We start from the raw sequence: 18,209 nt of genomic DNA on the forward strand, positions 1-18,209 counted from the left end.
GTCCATGTGGCCCAGCCTGGGGCGACTACTGCCGGCTGTGGAAGGAGAGCAGCCCGCCCAGCTGACAGCTGCAATCGGCCAATCAGGAGAGGAGGACAGGCCCTCCCGCTGACAATGGGGATGAGTCACGCATAATTGACATGCCTCTGCACCAATGGCGATGCGCGGCCGGATTGGAGCTCCCAATCACGGCCGTTACAGGTGGAATGTTGGGCGTGAAGAGGGATGATGGGCGGCCGGCTCGGCCAATGGCAGCCGCGCAGGGGGCGGCGCGCACCAATCAGTGAGCGGCGTGGGGGCGGGCCGCGCCGCGGTATTTAATTGAAATTCTCGCGAGAGGCCAGCCATGTTCTTTCAGCAGAGGGACGGAGCGGAGAGCGAGCGGAGAGAGCCCCACCTCAGAGCGGAGCGGAGGGGAGCGGCCGCCACACCACCACACACAGCCGGACAACACCATGAGCGAGGCCGACACGGAGCAGCAACCCGAACAGCAGCAGCAGCCACAGCCCGACAAGCCCAAATCCCCCGGGGAGAAGAAAGTCATCGGTGAGTGAGGGAGGGAGCGGGCCCGAGTCAGAGCCGGGGGCTGGGAGTCGGAGCTGGGCCCGGGTCCCGGGAGCAGGCGGGCTGGTGGAGTGAGTGAGTGAGCCCGGGCTGGCGGTTCCCCCTCTCGGGGAGGGTGAGGCCGGGTCCCCGGGGCGGTGAGTGAGGCGAGTCCGCGGCCTCCAGTAACGGCCGGCGCGGGTGGCGTCGCGCTCGTGTTTGATTCAAAAATCAACCGCCCCCGAGCGCGGGCCCGCGAGACTGGCAGAGCGCGCGCCCCGCGGACCCCCGCGCCCCCCCCCCCCCCCGGGAGCGCGCACACTCCGACCCCCTCCGCCCGCCCTGTGCTGGATGGCGGATCCCCCCCGGCCCCCCGATTCTTTTGTTCTGGCCGCAGTCCGCTTCCTGCCGGGCTCGGCCTCCCCCCCGGGGGTGGGCCCCGGACTGTGAGTCAGTGCCCGGGGGGGGGGAAGAGAGTTCCCGGAGCCGCGGCCTGTGATCCCCGGGGGCCACGTGCTGTGGGCCGCCTCACTCGCGGGGAGTTTGCGGCTCTCTGCCCCGGGGGAGAGCCCGTCTATCGGAATGTGGCTCCGTGTGTCGGGCTGCCCCGAGTGCCCGGGGCCTACTGCTGGTCCCCGGCTTCGCCGCGTGTCCGCCCTGGGACATGTGCCGCCGCCTCGCTACTTCCGCAAACTGGGCCGAGCCTGGAACCCGGCGCTCGGGAGCCGTTGGGCCGCCGCAACGCTCGCCATTGTTTTTCAAAAAAGTCCAAAGTTTGCAGCGAGCCGCGGCGGTTTGGGGACTGGAACTCGGGGCCTTCCACCCGCGAGAGCCCGAGGCTGATCCGCCAGTCCCTCTGCCAATACTGCTCACAGTGCGTTAGTGTTCAGGCTGGACAGAGTGCGGTGTTCCCTTCACACACAGGTCCTGCTAATTCAACACGAGCATTAATCCCAACAGCAAGGTGTGTGAACTGGACGTACAGTTAATCTGCCTGCCCTTCAGAAGATTTTTGAGTAGAGTAAGATACTCTTATCCTATGGAAGCTACTGCAGTGCAAATGTGCTACTATCTAATCTGGATTTTGCAGCTTTGTTGACATGGCAGGGTGCCAGCGAGGATCCGGGAGACTTAACTGGACAGGAAACTTTGGCAGTTGCCAAGAACAAAGCTCACCACTAAATATGTCTGCTGTTAGTGGTGGGACCATGTTGTAAGGGGCAGCTTTTAATAGTTTCTTTGTTTTGGGGTTTAATTCCTTATTAAAACACCCAAACCTGTAGTATCATGTGACCAAAGTCTAAATTAGATTCTGGATTCCTACATGTTTTGGTGCAAATGGGCGCTCATGTGGCTGCTCAGACTATAGCGTAGTCCTTCATCTGCTTAAAAAAAATTGAGGATAAATCGTGGATGGCCAATATAAATCGGTGATATTGGAAGATGAAACCCAAGGTGTTGAGCGGAACACTGGGTGGGTCATTCAGTGAAGCTTACTGCCATCTTGTCAAATCAGAAATAAGAGCAGGAGTCGGCCCCTCGGTCCTGCTCTGCCATTCAATAATATGATGGCTGATCTGATCGTGGCCTCAACTCTACTTTCCTGTCTGCTTCCCATAACCCTTGATTTCCCTTTCTTTCCCAAAAATCTGTCTGATCTCCGCCTTGAATATATTCAATGACTCAGCCTGCACAGCTCTGGGGTAGAGAATTCCAAAGATTCACAATGAATATCCTTGGCTACTGATCACTTCCGTTTGAATAAATGCCATTCCCTTCAACTATTTGGGGGTGGAGGAGCAGTTGAGTTGTTAATGACATGCAGGTAGTTCAGATGCAACAATTAATAAGCCAGATCATGTGATGTGGCTGAATTAAAAAACACAGTTGAAATGGCATGTCAGTTAACTTGGCTCTCACACTGCTGAGTTCAGTCCTTCACACTAATACTGATGTCATCTGCGGTCACTCTGAATACTGATATACAGTGAGCGCCCAATAGAATGATCTTGAGTAAATCTGGCAGTTCATTTAGGCTGCTTTTGGTTTGTCAACAGTATCTAATGGTGTTTCAGGTTAGCCATAAACCTTGATTTTGGCCATCTTCTATGTTTTACACACTTATGGGCTAACTTATTCAGCTAAAGTTTTAATTTTGAGGAATATTGGAGAGGAGCTTAATTCAAGGTCACATTTTAAATGTTTGTGAACACTTACTGTGTCTCTATTTTTGTTTGCTAATGACATCTAACATCAGTTACTTGGGTGTGTATTCACCTTGTGACCCAATGCTCCATGCACCCATCTCTATCCTGGTGAATTTGCAGCCTGGGGTGGTTTATCAGGGGTGTCCTTAGCAATAAACTGCTGCTTATGTGGTTTGGTTTAGCCGATCAGATAGTTCTGGAGGGATTTTTATTGCTTTGTGTATTCCTAAACTATATCGGATGTTGTTTGTTCATTGGGAGTTAAGTTCACGTATCAAAATCGTGACTCAAATATTGGAAGCCATATTTTTCTTTTTCCAGCAACAAAGGTTCTTGGAACAGTAAAGTGGTTCAACGTACGAAATGGCTATGGATTCATCAACAGGTCAGTAAACCGCCTCCGTGCATTGTATTCTAGTTTGGAGGCTTTTGTGGACTGCACTTTTTAATGCTGGATACTTCTACATGAAACTATGCATTGTAAAACTATCAACCATCAGTTTATCAGTGTTTTGAAATGTTGAGTTAAGTTACTGAGAATAAATTGCCCTGCAGATGTGACTGGGGGAAGAAAATTATTTTAGATAAGTGTTAATTTGTGGTACAAATATGTGAAGTATAACTCTTTTTTTGCTTTGTAGGAATGATACAAAGGAAGATGTATTTGTACATCAGGTGAGTGTATATTCTAAGGAATGCATTCATATTGTTAGTATAAGTCCCTATGACTGCTCTCGGGAAAAGTGACAATACTTATGCGCCAGTAGTACTCTAGCAAGCAGTGGCATGAGTCAGGCGGTCACACTTATGATAAATATGCAATATAATGGACATTTATGTAGGCAGGCATGTTGAATTAGTAAATAATGGATTGTATATGCCGAATTTGTTTAAATGTCCTGTTTTCTATGAAATCCTTCACCAAATCCATTTTAATGTTTTCCAATAGGGATCATGTTCACACTCCTGTCCCAGCACGTGCATGGATGTCTCCACAGTATGCATTAGGCAGAACACTAGTGAGCAGTTTTAAAATTAAGAACCCTAAATGTAGTGCCAAGGCCTATAGCAAAGGGCACCACTAGGCTTGAATGGGATGAGAGACTGATGAAAGAATGACTGACTGACTGAATTACATTTACATATCACCTTTCATGACCTCAGAACATCCCAAAACACTTTACAATGAAGTACTTTTTGAAGTGTAGTCAGTGGAACTAAATCAAGAAATACTGCTTTGGTCATTCCAAACTTGGACTGTTAAGTGTCCTCTAAAGCCCCTACATGTCCAAGACTAGGTTCTTTGGTAGGCTTCTCATCGTGGAAGAGGAAAGCAAAAAGAGCCTTCCCAATACAGGAAATTCTTTTTTATCCGGCATCGACGGGACCGGTGTGGTGCCTGCTGATCAAAAAGTCCAGATTACAGAGAGGTATACTGACCAAGGTACGAGAGCCCCGTACACGGCCACAGGTGCAGGAGCCCCGGTTACACAGCACTTGTGCAGGAGTCCCGGTTGCATGGCCACAGATTCAGGAACCCCGGTTACACGGCCACTAATATTGAGTAAAACTTACCTGAACCTACTCCTGAATTTTGTCGGCTAAGAGATTTCTGGATATTTAGGTGCTGGGTAGAAGAGTTTCCTGTATATTGCACCAATGGTGAAGATTAGGAGAGTGTTTCGATTGCAGAATATCTGGCACAAGAGGTAACCAGAGACTAAAGTGTCAAATGGACAAGAAAGCTTTCATAAGTAGGTGGCAGCTTTTTGTTCGACCTAGGAGTGTGAAACCCTACTTTTGACCCGTCTGGTGATGTGTTGATCAAGATAGTGGTTCAACTACTGCATTGAAGAATGGGGATTTGTATGCACTGGTGTCATGTGATCTGAAAAGTTTGTAGAGTGGAATGGCCAGCAGAGTTGGATGGTGATGAGACATTCACGCTGTCCGAAATCTAAGTTTCCCCCTCCAGATCCCTGATTTGTGGAATTCTTCTGTGAATGTAGGAGTGCACACTCCTGCTCCTGGCCTGGTTCCATTCTCTGTACCCTTCTATTGCTGTCCTCTCTGGCAGTCTGATGCTGGTTGTTACCCAAGTTGCCTAGCAACAGAATTTTCTTGATTCAAACCCTACTTGGGGGCTGTCTCTGCTCCTGAAGCTTCTCTAATCCAGTTCTAGGTTGGTGTCCTGCCTTTTGGCTGCAGTGGATGTTATTGTGGCTCAATCTAGAGTAGTATATTCACTTGCCCTGGCCTGCTCACACTCTAGTTCTTGTGACACTGTAACTGGTGGAAACTGGAACGTTCAGATTGCAGAGTGAGCTACAACACTTAATTATGAGCAGGACACGTCGGAATAGGAGTAGGCCATTCAGCCTCTCGAGCTTGTTCCGCCATTTAATTAGATCATGGCTGATCTGTACCTCCATTCCAATTATCCGCCGTTGCTCCATATCCCTTAGTACCCTTGCCTAACAATCTTATCTACATTTTGAGTGTTTCAGTTGACCTAGCATCAAGAGCTTTTTGAGGGCGGGTGTTCCAGATTTGCACTACTCTCTATGAAGAAATGCTTCCTGACATTAGCTCTAGCTTGGTTCAGAGCTCGAGACAAGGGGCTACAACCGGGTTATAAGAAAGAAAAGTTATGACCAATGTTCTCGCTAAGGTGCGCGGGCACGCAGTAATCTCCGGTCCCTCGCAGGCTGATCCCCGGCATTTGTATTGTAAATACCGCACATGTGCAGAGAATTAAAGGGACCGTGCATTAAAAGAAACCGGCCGTGCAGAACAAAGTACAGCTTTCGGGGAACATTGGTTATGACCAGATTTACCAGACTGGCTCTATCATGTGCAGTTTTTTATAGCCTCCTCATGTGAATACTAGGACCAATTCAAATTTAGGACTTAAATTCTATCATTGAAACATAGAAGATAGGAGCAGGAGTAGGCCATTCGGCCCCTCGAGCCTGCTCCGCCATTCAATGAGATCATGGCTGATCATCCAAATTCAGTACCCCGTTCCTGCCTTAGCCCATATCCCTTGATCCCTTTAGCCTTTAAGAAATCTATCCAACTCCTTCTTGAATATATTTAATGAATTGGCCTCCACTGCCTTCTGTGGTAGAGAATTCCACAGGTTCACCACTCTCTGGGTGAAGAAATTCCTCCTCATCTCAGTCCTAAATGGCTTACCCCTTATCCTTAGAATATGACCCCTAGTTCTGGACTCCCCAGCCATCGGGAACATCCTTCCTACATCTAGTCTGACCAGGCCTGACAGAATTTTATAGGTTTCAATGAGATCCCCCCTCAATCTTCTAAACTCCAGTGAGTATAAGCCCAATCGAAACAATCTCTCCTCATATGTCATTCCTGCCATCCCAGGTATCAGCCCGGTGAATCTTTGCTGCACGCCTTCCATGGCAAGAACGTCCTTCCTCAGATAAGGCGACCAAAACTGCACACAATACTCAAGGTGCGGTCTCACCAAGGCCCTGTACAACTGCAGCAAGACATCCTTGTTCTTGTACTCGAACCCTCTTGCTACGAAGGCCAACATACCATTTGCCTTCTTAACCGCCTGCTGCACCTGCATGCTTACCTTCAGCGACTGGTGCACAAGAACACCCAGGTCTCTTTGCACTTCCCCTTCTCCCAATCTATTGCCATTCAAATAATAATCTGCTTTCCTGTTTTTGCCACCAAGTGGATAACCTCACATTTATCCACATTATAGTGCATTTGCCATGTTTTTGCCCAATCATCCAACCTGTCCAAATCGTGCTGGAGTTTCACAACATCCTCCTCACAGCATACCCTCCCACCCAGCTTTGTGTCGTCTGCAAATTTGGAGATATTACATCCAATTCCCTCGTCCAGATCATTAATATCTATTGTGAACAGCTGGGGTCCTAGGACCGATCCTTGCGGTACCCCACTAGTCACTGCCTGCCACTCGGAAAACAACCCGTTTATTCCAACTCTTTGCTTTCTATCTGCCAACCAGTTCTCTATCCAAGTCAATACCTTGCCCCCAATCCCATGTGCCTTAATTTTACAAGCTAATCTCTTACGCGGGACCTTGTCGAAAGCCTTCTGAAAGTCCAAATACACCACATCTACTGGTTCTCCCTTATCTATTTTACCAGTTACGTCCTCAAAAAATTCCAGTAGATTAGTCAAGCATGATTTACCTTTTGTAAATCCATGTTGACTTTGTCCGACCCAGTCACTGCTTTCCAAGTGCTCTGCTATTACATCTTTTATAATAGACTCTAGCACTCATATACTGATCACTTAGGATTCTTTTCCAACTTCACACTAGTGCAGAACAAAGCACGGCTTTTTGAATATATGCCCCCTCATCCTACTCTTAAACCAGGAACATCAAATTAACTTCCTTTTCCATACATACAGTTGTATGAATAGCTTGTTGATTTCACAGAATCACAGAAACCCCACAGTGCAGATAGAGGCCATTTCGGCCCATCGAGCCTGCACCGACACATATCCCACCCGATCCCTGTAACCCCACGTATTTAATCCCCCTAACACTAAGGGTCAATTTATCATGGCCAATCAACCTAACCCGCACATCTTTGGACTGTGGGAGGAAACCGGAGCACCCGGAGAAAACCCACGCAAACACGGGGAGAATGTGCAAACTCCACACACAGTCGCCCGAGGCCGGATTCGAACCTGGGTCTCTGGCGCTGTGAGGCAACAGTGCTAATCACTATGCCACCGTGCTGCCCTGTTGTTCTCGAGCCTTGAGTGCTGAAGGCTGTAACTGACAATACAAAGGCACAGTAATATAACTTCAGTGCAAGAAATCGAAGTAACAGACAAATTTTGATCCACCTTTCTACTATGATTCTCAAGGTGGTACCTATTTCAGAGTAGCAGTGAAACTATTATAATTCCCTCGCGCTGTCAAAAGTTAAATCTATAAAGCATGCAAAATGCCAGTCTAACATGTGTGGTCACTTGGGCATTGTGGGAAGGCGAGGGCATGAAATGTCTGCTGTAGTGCTTGCTCCATTATTGGGTTAGGTGATTGGCAGGGCCCCAGGAAAATAGATTACATTATCCTACTATCTGGGAATTGCCTTTCTTACTCTGTTTCTGAATTTATGCTATTTCTGGCTCTTGGGATTGATCAAACTTTACACTTTTACTGGACTAGTAATCCAGAGGCCAGTGTGGTACAGGAAACTTTGTGTTATCCAGAGGCTAAATGTCCGGCAAGCTCGAGCCACCGGCAAAAATCAGGAGCCGTTTTGTTAGGTTTTTTTTTCTTCTCGTGGCTTTTTTTTCCCCAACAGTCAGGCTCTGCAAAGTCTCTGAAGCTGTTGTTAAGCTACAGAGACGCTTCCAAGGTACGGGCTGACTGTTTAGAAGCTGTTGCTAAGCAACAGTGTTTGTTGTCAGATACAGAGATGAAAAGCTCCGCATGCTTCCACATTAACGCTGGTGTGTCCAGCAGTTTTGAGGGAACGGCAACAGCTCGGTGCCGGATAGCGCAAAGTTTCCTGTACTATGATTCACTGGAGGAATAGAAAAGGGTGCAGTATGAATTGAGAGTATTGATTAACATTTTCTTTAAATAAATAATTTCCAATGGAATACCAATGCATATCCACTGTTGCCTGCAGTTTCTCCTGAAGTGAGGGAAAATGCTGCCAATTTGCATTGATCTTGGTAATCAGACATGATCCAATCTCTCCATTCCTACTGCACTTGTGTGTTTGCATAAAGGACATTTTAGACCACAATCTAGTTCAGTGCCCATGTCATCTTAGTACTGGTTTAGGATGTGATGCTGGAATCTGGAAATTCAGTAGATCTGATTATTCAGAAAGCTTTAAAGGATCATGGTCCATAGCTTACTACACAGCCAAAGTTGAAGGGTGATACTTGGCTTAAAAAGATTGTAAGTGGAAAGAAAGACTGAGGGAAGTAACTAGTTTCTTGGTTTAAAGGTCTTCGCATGAGGCTATTTCAACACATTGAGGATGATGGGGAGAGGACGGGCATTTACAAGTGACTATTTGAGCTTGAGAGAACTTGACTAGCTTGACCAGTGAAGTTGAGGATTAATGAAACAACTTCAAGGGTTCTGACAGATTAGAGGCTACAGGTGAGGGGAAGGTTTATCACGAGCCTTTTCTTTTGTCTAAGGGTGCAAGAAGTATTGGAAGAGTCTCTACGTGAGCAGCAGGTTCCGTCAATAGTGGTAAACCGAGACTTGGCATGTATGCTTCTGGCGGTTATTTAATTGATCAGTTATTAAACTACATGCTCATGAATCCAGGGTTCTGTTCCATGATTAGATTGGCCAGATGCTTCTGTACAATCACCTTTTCAGGTGGCATGTGCATTATTTTGTGATGTGGTCAGAAGGATGGTGGCAGTGTAGCTCGGATTTGAAAAATTCTTGAATCTGCAGTTTATCTAGAGTGCTGAAACTCCAACCGCTGCTTGACAGTTGGTGACCCTTGTCTCCCCTTAGGGGAGAGTCTGCACTTTATTGGGGATACAGAAACTACCTGGGTTATCTTTCAGTAGACTCGAGTATGGTGATGGATTTTGGCTAACTAAGTACCTGGAGTTAAGTTATATTTGAATTTTAATGCAGTTTGCAGTGCTCTGTAAACTCCATGGAGTCTTGTGGTTTGTGTCTGTTATCCCTCTTCCCTGCAGCAAGGGTTATTTTTGAACAGTGAGGTATCTTCAGACTCATTGGCCCAAAATTTGCGGTCAGTGGCGAAGCAACGTCAATCGCCGCTGACCTATTAAGAAAGTTGCCCACAAAGATCTTGCGATCTCTGGTGAAAACTAGCTTTCTTGACCTTTTAATTTGATTAAGTGCTTTCAAAGGGGGATCCTTAACATACAGCAGCAGTGATGTCATTAAACTGTCTAAAGCAGCCAAACACATTGAAGAATTTTCACTGACCGCAAACCAGGAAATAAAAAGCAACTTTTATCATTCACTTTTTAAATTTATGGCGAGCAAAATAAAGATTATGACCTAGACATGGGGTCAAGGTAGAAGCTGAAATAGGCACAAACTATAATTTTATCATAATGGAGAAATTTGACATTCCACAAATATAAAATTAGTTTTTCAGGGCCAGAACGGTTGTTCAGTCAATATGCAGTTTAAAAAAAACCAGTTACATCTCTTAACTTTTTATGGGGTGTTTAAGAGTGTAAAAGGGGAAGGATTCATAACTTCAAGTGATTTCACGGATTGCCGGCTATGGGGAGTTCCACAGCGCAGCCTGTGACAGGACAGGGAATGACTGACCGCAACTTCAGGATTTCCGCGTTTATCTACACGTGCGCTAAATCCTGAAATTACGGTCAGTTTCAGGTGGGTAATGATGGCGCACACTGACAGTTTCACTGTCGCTACCACCGCAGAATCCGGGCTCTTGTATGTTGAGTGATTTACTGCTGTTCTCCAAATAAGTTGCAGTTCCATAATTGTCTAAGAATAGCTGGCTGTGATTTGAAGGAAATTAGGCTTTAAACTGTAATTGACACACTGAACTCTTTTTACAGACTGCCATAAAGAAGAATAACCCACGGAAATATCTACGCAGTGTTGGTGACGGTGAAACTGTGGAGTTTGACGTAGTGGAAGGTGAAAAGGTATTGTGTGCGCTGTAACAGCTTCTCGGCAACTACATTACGTTGTAAATGGCTCAATGTGATTTTTATGCCCAAGTTCAAAACCTTTCTGTTGCAACAAGATATAAGGGCCAGAAGTTTTTAAAAACCCATTTTGACACCTACTGTGAATTGTGTAGTAATTTCTCTCGGTCGGTAATATCTCTGGTTTATAAAGTTACTAAAATAAAGTTTGTATGTCCTCAAATTAGGTCTACTAAAGTAGGATTTGTAACATTTAAACATTTGAGTTCCTACAGCAACACAAAATAAGAAAATACATGGCAGGTTTTCAAACTGAATAAGCACCACTTTAAGTTTGTTTTTTTGTCTGCAGATTTCTTTCTGGTTGTTCCTACATTCTTCAGTTTTAATATAGTATTTGTGCTTTGTAGGGTGCAGAGGCGGCAAACGTCACTGGTCCAGGTGGAGTTCCAGTTCAAGGAAGCCGATATGCCGCGGACCGAAATCGTTACCGTCGCTACAACCCTCGCCGCCGAGGGCCACCACGTAATGTTAGTGTAGAAACTTCTTGGGTTTCTAATTATTTCCATTAATGTTCTGATGGTCTCATTACAGACAGTCTTGCCCTCATTTGCGAGGGCAGCTAGGTACCAATGTTGCCTTGTGGATGTGCCTGAAAACGGAACTGAATACATTTGCTGTCTTCTGGATCTAACTGCAGGCACTACTGGAGATAGCTATGCAACCTGATGTGCATAGAACCTATATAAGCACCCTAGCCAGAGCAGTGGCCAATTGTGTAAAAGACCGCTGGGAATCCACAGCTGATGTACAAACCTATGCAACCATTTACCTTAATCCGACAGAATCTCATTTGTTACTTAATCAATCCTAGCATCTGTTCTTGAATGTACCTCAACACCCTTGGGGAAGGGCACATCTAAATTGAAATTGTAACATTTATTTTATGACACAACCATGTGTGTATTGTGTAAATAGAGGATATTAAATAACACAATGCCACCATGCAATCTTTGGTATATAGATATATACTTTCAGTGTAAAGATGTCTGCCTTAACCTTAAATTAGGGTTTTTCTATTTTGCCAATGTTGCTTTGCAAACATAGCTTAATTTTCCTCAGTGGCTAAAGAAAACAGTTGTGTCCATAGCTGATCTGATACAGTAAATAATTCATTTCTATAGTGCATAAATGTGAAACTGAGAATTAAGGCTAGTCTCAAAGGTACTAGACTGGAGTCCTAAATTACCAAAGTAGTATGTTAAATAGTTGAGTATATGGAAAAAGTTAATTTAATCTAGATTTTACTCTGGTTATGACATTAATTCTAAAGGTATGTGTGCTCAGAGCAGTAGCTTGGATCCTGTCTGTCTGGATTCTTTGCTTTTGTTCAGGAGAGAGTTCTGGATGCCTGGGTATATACACAGAAAGATCGCTCAGTAATTTGAAGTAAAGTAGGTAGAAAAATGTTCAATTGGACAGTTGTAAAACGGGTTTGACATTGCTCAATTTGCATTCCATGCAGTGTGACGATCAGATCAGTTGTGAGATTATTGCATCCAAGGAAAGTCCATCTTCATTTCAGAATTGGGTCATACAGATTTAACTGGCATGTGCTCGAATAGTGTTAGCAGTGTACCTTGGATGCAAAACAATAAATAGCTTCCATGTGATTTTTGATTAGTACCAACAGAACATTGAAGGTGGAGAGAAAGGAGATGGAGCAGAGACAGCAACAGATGGGGAAAACCAAGAGTATCAAAATCAGCAGCATCGTCCTCCGTACAGAAGACAGCGCTATCCACCTTACTTTGTTCGTCGTCGCTATGGTCGCCGCCCACAATATAGCAACCAGCCTCAGGGAGAAATTACTGAGGTAACATACAGGGGATATATTGAAGTGGAGAATATTCTTTGCAAATTTTGTCAGTTGGGTTATTGAAGTATTGGCTATTTTCCAGGTGACTAATGGGGCTGAAGCAGGTAACTTTTTGTTTGCATCCATTACACCTGGACAGGAGGAATAAAGGAATCCTTGCTAGAACCTGGCAATTCATTCATTTCATGAGAAGGAGCTGTTGTGTGACCTATAATTCTTGTTAAGGAAAACTATTTGATCCATTCTAGCTTATCCAGAAAAAACAATCTTTCCTTCCCTGTCCCCAGTCAGAAAGAAAGAAAAACTTGCATTTATATAGCACCTTTCACGACTACCGGACATCTCAAAGTGTTTTACAATAGCATCCCATTGTCTCTTGAACAATTCCATAATTTTTGTCTCGGCCCATCTCCTATATTGATCACTGACTAACTTTGATATCTGTCCTAAATTTGCTGTTCACTAGTTTGAATCTATTATGTAGATTTTACAGCACAGAAAAGGGCCATTTGACCCAACTGCTTTATGCTGTCTTGTATACTCAAGATCGCTTGGTTGAAAAGCCAGAATTCTCCAGTCTTTGCTTATCATTAACATGTGATCCGTCTCGTGGCTCTCCAATGCACTGCTTCCAGCACTTGAATGTCTGTCTTTCCTTGCCTTGATGACCAGCACTATACTGTTTGAGCATGACTTCCTCTTGTACTGTATTGTTTGGACTGTTTTAGTATGTTGGTTTTGTTTGCTCTGCATTGTTTGGACATGTTGTGCATCACGTCTACGACTCTAGTCTTAATTTTATCATTCATGGAGTACATGGGATTTATTTTGCCCAAATCACTTAATTTTTGGAGTTGCCTTCTTTGAATCCACTGGCTCCTAGTTTAGTATCATCTGCAAATTTGCAGAGTTTTTGAATGCCATTGATCTAAAAAGGTTGGAAAAAGTAGTGGTCTGCAACACCAACCCCCAAGGTGCAAATTTGCCTTCAGGAATGGCTGCAACATGGATTAGAGATGGTGCTCACAGGACTGGATACCAAAATGTGTATTTACAGATCTGAATTTCCTGTTGGATTTGTATCTGAAATTTGTTTCCCTGTAACAGAGCACTAATTTGAAGTTTGATATCTCTATGTTGACTTCAGGAAGGGGAGCTGAAGTTGAGTGGGAGGAGGATTGAGGATGCATTTTATGGGTGAGCTTGGAGGTATGGGGAAGGAACTGGATGACGGGAGTTCACAACTAAAGTGGGAGTGAGACGGGGAAGGGACACTGGCAGATGCATAAATGGTCTTAAACCTATGAACGCCTTGCATGTTTTAAGATGGAAAGGAGGTTAAGTAGGCGTCTGGTTTTAGAGAAGCGGAACTGAAAAGTGACTGGTTTTGGTTGAGAGTTGAGCCAGATCAGATGATGGATGGCTACGGCTGGTCGACAAGTTTGCACTCGGTGGGCTTGAGGAAACGCAAGTGGGAAGGGGTGGTAGCAAAGGGGAATTTGAGCCCATCTAGGCAATTTCTGTGGTCTCCCCTGAATTCTCAAGACAACTTAATCTAAAAACTGCTCCAGAGGAAATAACTATTTGCTTTCCCATACTAGTTTTTTTTTAAATAGTGGCTGCAAACTCTGGCTAGTAAGCAAGCAATGTCTCTTATGTTTTCATTTGTTCATTTTTGGCCGCATGGTATAGGTCACCATGCGGCCAAGGAGCAGGCTCGAGGGGCCGTATGGCCTACTATTTTTATGTCACCCTTCATTTTGTTTGCAACCTTGTGTTCACTTGAATTTCCTTTGTGATCTTGCCTGCTTATTTATGGATTCATGACTTGAAATTATTAAAATTATCGTGCAACTGCAATCCAAGCCATTAATAGTTAACTGTTTTATAACCGCCTGCAGTTGAAATTTGTTACTTGACCGTAATTGGTTAAGAATATTTATAATTGTGCCTTTGGGAACAAAGGGGGGAATGTTGATGTTCTAATAGTTTTTATTTTTTTGTATATAAAGGGTGGTGAAATAAATGAAAGCCAAGTTGCTGGGGAAGAAGGTGGTAAACCCAACAGAGGACAGAATCGTTTTAGGGGCTACCGTCCACGCTACCGCAGGTATGCTTCAATTGTGCTTCAGAAAACGAATGCAGGAGATGAAATGTTAGCCTTGCTGTATAGCTTTTATTTGGTTATTGAACTATGCATGCTTTTTGCATGACTCCTTACTGGAAACCTGTTGGTGCTCAGTTATGGTTGGTAATCCAGTAATGTTGGTCCATGTGCATCATTCTTAATGTCTGAAATTGTGTAAGCAACAACATTTCTTTAAACCGCCCTCTTTTTCTCTTTCCACTCTCTCACCACCCCATTGTTACTGTAGTTGAATTTAATTTATGCTGCTGTAAATACTCGGGTGGGAAGTAGGAATCTGTTGTACATCTCTAGCTGCAGTTGGGACCCAGGTCAGGTAGGATGGGCTTATTGCTATCTGTCAAAGATTGCTGGCACTTGAGTCAATATGGGTAAGATTGCTGAAGAGGGACGTGTCAACTTTCATTGAGCTATCAGTTTGCTGATGTTGGGAGTGCAGATATTGTATCTAACGCTGCAGTGAAATTAGTTTCAATGAATTGGTTTGTTGCAGAGGACCCCCTCGCCCACGTCCACCAAGGGAGGGAAGTAGTGAAGAAGATAAAGAAAATCAAGGGGATGGCCAACAAGACCAGCAGTCTCACCCCAGACGATTTCGCCGCAACTACAACTATAGACGTCGTCGACCACAAAACCCTAAACCAAAAGATGGCGAGGAGGTAAGATTACATGAAATACAGTATTTTAAGCACATGCACCTTTGAATCCTAAAATCAGCCATACCTCAGTGTTTTTCAATGGAGGTAAATTTGCTAAGCATATTGCATTTATATTTGTGCTCTTTCTGTTGTGGCTTGAAACTGCCTCTGCCACATTCTTCCCTTTCCATAACCCTGAACCCACATCTTTCACTAGTTCATTTTCTTGCCCATGAGACTCTCCTCCTGCTCTCTTGAGCACTTAACTTCTCTTCCTGGCCCCCATGCTAGCTGATACTGTAAACCGTTACCTCTCCTCGGGTACTGTCCCTCTTCCTTTCAAAGCTGCTGTTACCGCTTCCCATTCATGACTCCTCCTCTTGCAAACTACTATATCATCTCCATCCTCCTGTTGTTCAGCTAAGGGGGACTGGCCTTGCCTGGTTCCACTCTTGTCTATCCAGTAGTAGCCAGAGAATCTCCTGCCGTGGCTTCTCTTCCCACCCCCGCACAGTTAGCACCAAGTCCCCCCCGGATCTATTCTTGGCCCCCCATCCTATTTCTCATCTACATGCTGCCCTTCGGTGACATCGTCTGAAAACGTCTGGTTCCGTGCACACTGACTGTACCTTGCTCGCCCCACCCCACTATCTGCTGTCTGACTGCTTGTCCGATATCCAGTCCAGGATGAGCTGACATTTCCTAATTAAACATCGGGAAGACTGAAGCCATTGTCTCTGACCCCCACCGCAAACTCTGTTCCTTAGTCGTTGCTTCCATCCCCTCCCTGTCCACTGTCTCGTGCTTGCAACCTCTTGTGTCCTATTTGACCTTGAGCTGACTTTCCAACACACATCCTCTCCATCACAAAGACTTTATTTCCACCTCTAACATCACCAGTCTCTGCCCCAGCCTCGGCTCATCTGCTGCTGAAACCCTCGTTCGTGCTTTTGTTACCTCTAGACATGGCTCTCCTGGCCAGCCTCCCATCTACCACCCTCCATAATCTTAAGGTCATCCAAACTCTGCTACCTGTATCATACGTTGTTCCAAGTCCCGTCCACCCATCACCCCTGTGCTCACTGGCCTACATTGACTCCCACTCTCTCGTTTTTAAAATTCGAATCCTTTTGTTCAAGTCCCTCCTTATCTCATCTCTCTAACCTCCAGCCCTCCAAGATCTCTGCATTCCTCCTACTCTGGCCTCTTGTCCATCCCCCCCACTCCTTTCACCCCACCATTGGTGGATGTGCCTTCAGCTGTCTAGGCCCTAAGCGCTGGAATTCTCTCCCGAAACTTCTCTGTTCTCCTCCCTTAAGTTCTACCTCCACCTCTCCTAATGTCTCCTTTGACTGGGTGTCAGTTTTTGAGTGATTACACTCCTGTGTGCACCTTGGGGATATACACAGCTTTTTCCAAATATGAATGTTCGAGAGTTTAAACATGCTGAAAGCTGCTGTAGATGCTGGTCAGGATTGGGATACTGGTCCACTTTTTTGGCAGCTGGTATTGGCATTAAATACTCACAGGTCATGTGCATCACAGCAACAGGTGTGACCAAAAGCTTGTTTAGCAGTGATATCGCGATTTGCGGACCTTGCTGTACATCTGAATCAGATGAACAAAATGACTACAACAATCTTGTGAGTAGGATTTGGCCATTATCTACTGTATGTAGACTGTTTAGTCGCACATTTAACAGTCTTTCTGCATCCGGCAAGAATCCTTACAAAGAAATGGGGAACTTGCAGCATTGCCTAATTGGCCCATAGTTGATCTGCTATTTGTCAATTTCAATGAATATCCTTTATTGCGGTTACTTCTGTCTTTCAGACCAAGGCACCCGAAACACCAGCTGAGAACATCCCTGCTCCAGACACCGAGCAGGGCAATGCTGAGTAACACCAGCTCAGCATCTCTACCATCAAAAAAGTGAGTATTGTGATATTTGCATTTATCTTCATTGATTGTTGCACTGGCTGCACTAACCAATGAACATGTACCTCATGGGAATGAAGTAATATTGCATGGCATTATGGGCTTGTAATCTAGAAAATGGGTGACTTCATCCTGTAACTGGATCTACATGGTGCCAGCCACAGTATATGGCAGTATGTACAGTATTTTGCCTGTATTCAGAGTGGCTTGAGAGCAGAAAGCTCTTGTACGGATGACGTGTTCTAGGTGTTTTATGAAGGCAGCATTACCATGTGAATTGTTTCCTTGGAACACCCAGGGATAGATGTTTAATATTCAGTTGGTTGGTCCGTATGACTGTTATAGTTGATCTGCATTTCTCTTACAGTTTGTCATCAAACGGAAGACCATCAAAGTCAAATTCCAGCAATAATAAGAAAAGTGAGCTTTCGACTGTAATGAAGATCTGCAGTGCTTGCATACAGTTGACCAGATACCAGAACGTTTCACACTAGTAAACCTATGCAGCATGGTTTCTTAACCTTTCCTGAAACTGCTTTTTGGAACTGGCTTAAAACAGATTTTTGTAGATGGTCTATTTTCCTTTTTACTTCAGATGGTTTTTAAGCTTATTTGATATCTGGTCAATTTGAATTTTTGAAATACCAGTTTTTAATTTGTAAGCATTGTACACCTGAAATTTAAGTACAACCGGGCATCTAATAAAGGTCCGAAAGAACACCATTCATTGTCTTTTGAGATTTGTAGTGTGATAGCTATATTAATGCCTACATTAATGCTATGAAGCAAGTATAAAAGCATAGGTCTAATTGAGCTGTTGCCTTTTCCCATCTATATTGAATTTCAGTGTCTCTACAGCCATTTGAAGATGAAGTAAAGCTGGGGAGGTGTTAGTTGTACAACCCAATAAATTCTGCCTTTTAACTAACACATCTTTCCCCCCCTCCCCATAAAAAATTACTAATTAAAAAAAAAAAAAAAAAACTCTCTCTCCTGGATCAGAAGGTTGTTGTGGGTTCAAGTCCGACTCCAGGCTGATACTCCAGTCTAGTATTGAGGGAGTGCTGCACTGTTGGAAGTGCCATTTTTCGGGTGAGACGTGAAAGATCCCATGGCACTATTCCAAAGAAGAGCAGGGGTGTCCTGGCCAACATTTATCCCTCAACCAAAAATTGCTGTTTTGGATAAGC

The 18,209-nt window shown here is 44.7% G+C and overlaps 1 protein-coding gene across 1 annotated transcript; it reads left to right on the forward strand.

Annotated features, from left to right (window-relative positions):
* Positions 1-331: 331 nt before the first annotated feature.
* On the forward strand, positions 332-17,742 carry LOC147100918 (Y-box-binding protein 1-like). Its single transcript, XM_085967526.1, is given in 11 exon segments — positions 332-415; positions 417-546; positions 3,072-3,135; positions 3,392-3,425; positions 10,326-10,415; positions 10,829-10,948; positions 12,103-12,294; positions 14,310-14,407; positions 14,937-15,102; positions 16,915-17,013; positions 17,387-17,742. Coding segments are annotated over 10 exon segments (1,032 nt in total). The 5' UTR covers positions 332-346; the 3' UTR covers positions 16,984-17,013; positions 17,387-17,742.
* Positions 17,743-18,209: the final 467 nt, after the last annotated feature.

The sequence above is a fragment of the Somniosus microcephalus genome, chromosome 25 (genome assembly GCF_052327205.1).
Source record: "Somniosus microcephalus isolate GS21.2 chromosome 25, FLI_Smic_1.0, whole genome shotgun sequence".
NCBI classification, from domain to species: Eukaryota; Metazoa; Chordata; class Chondrichthyes; order Squaliformes; family Somniosidae; genus Somniosus; species Somniosus microcephalus.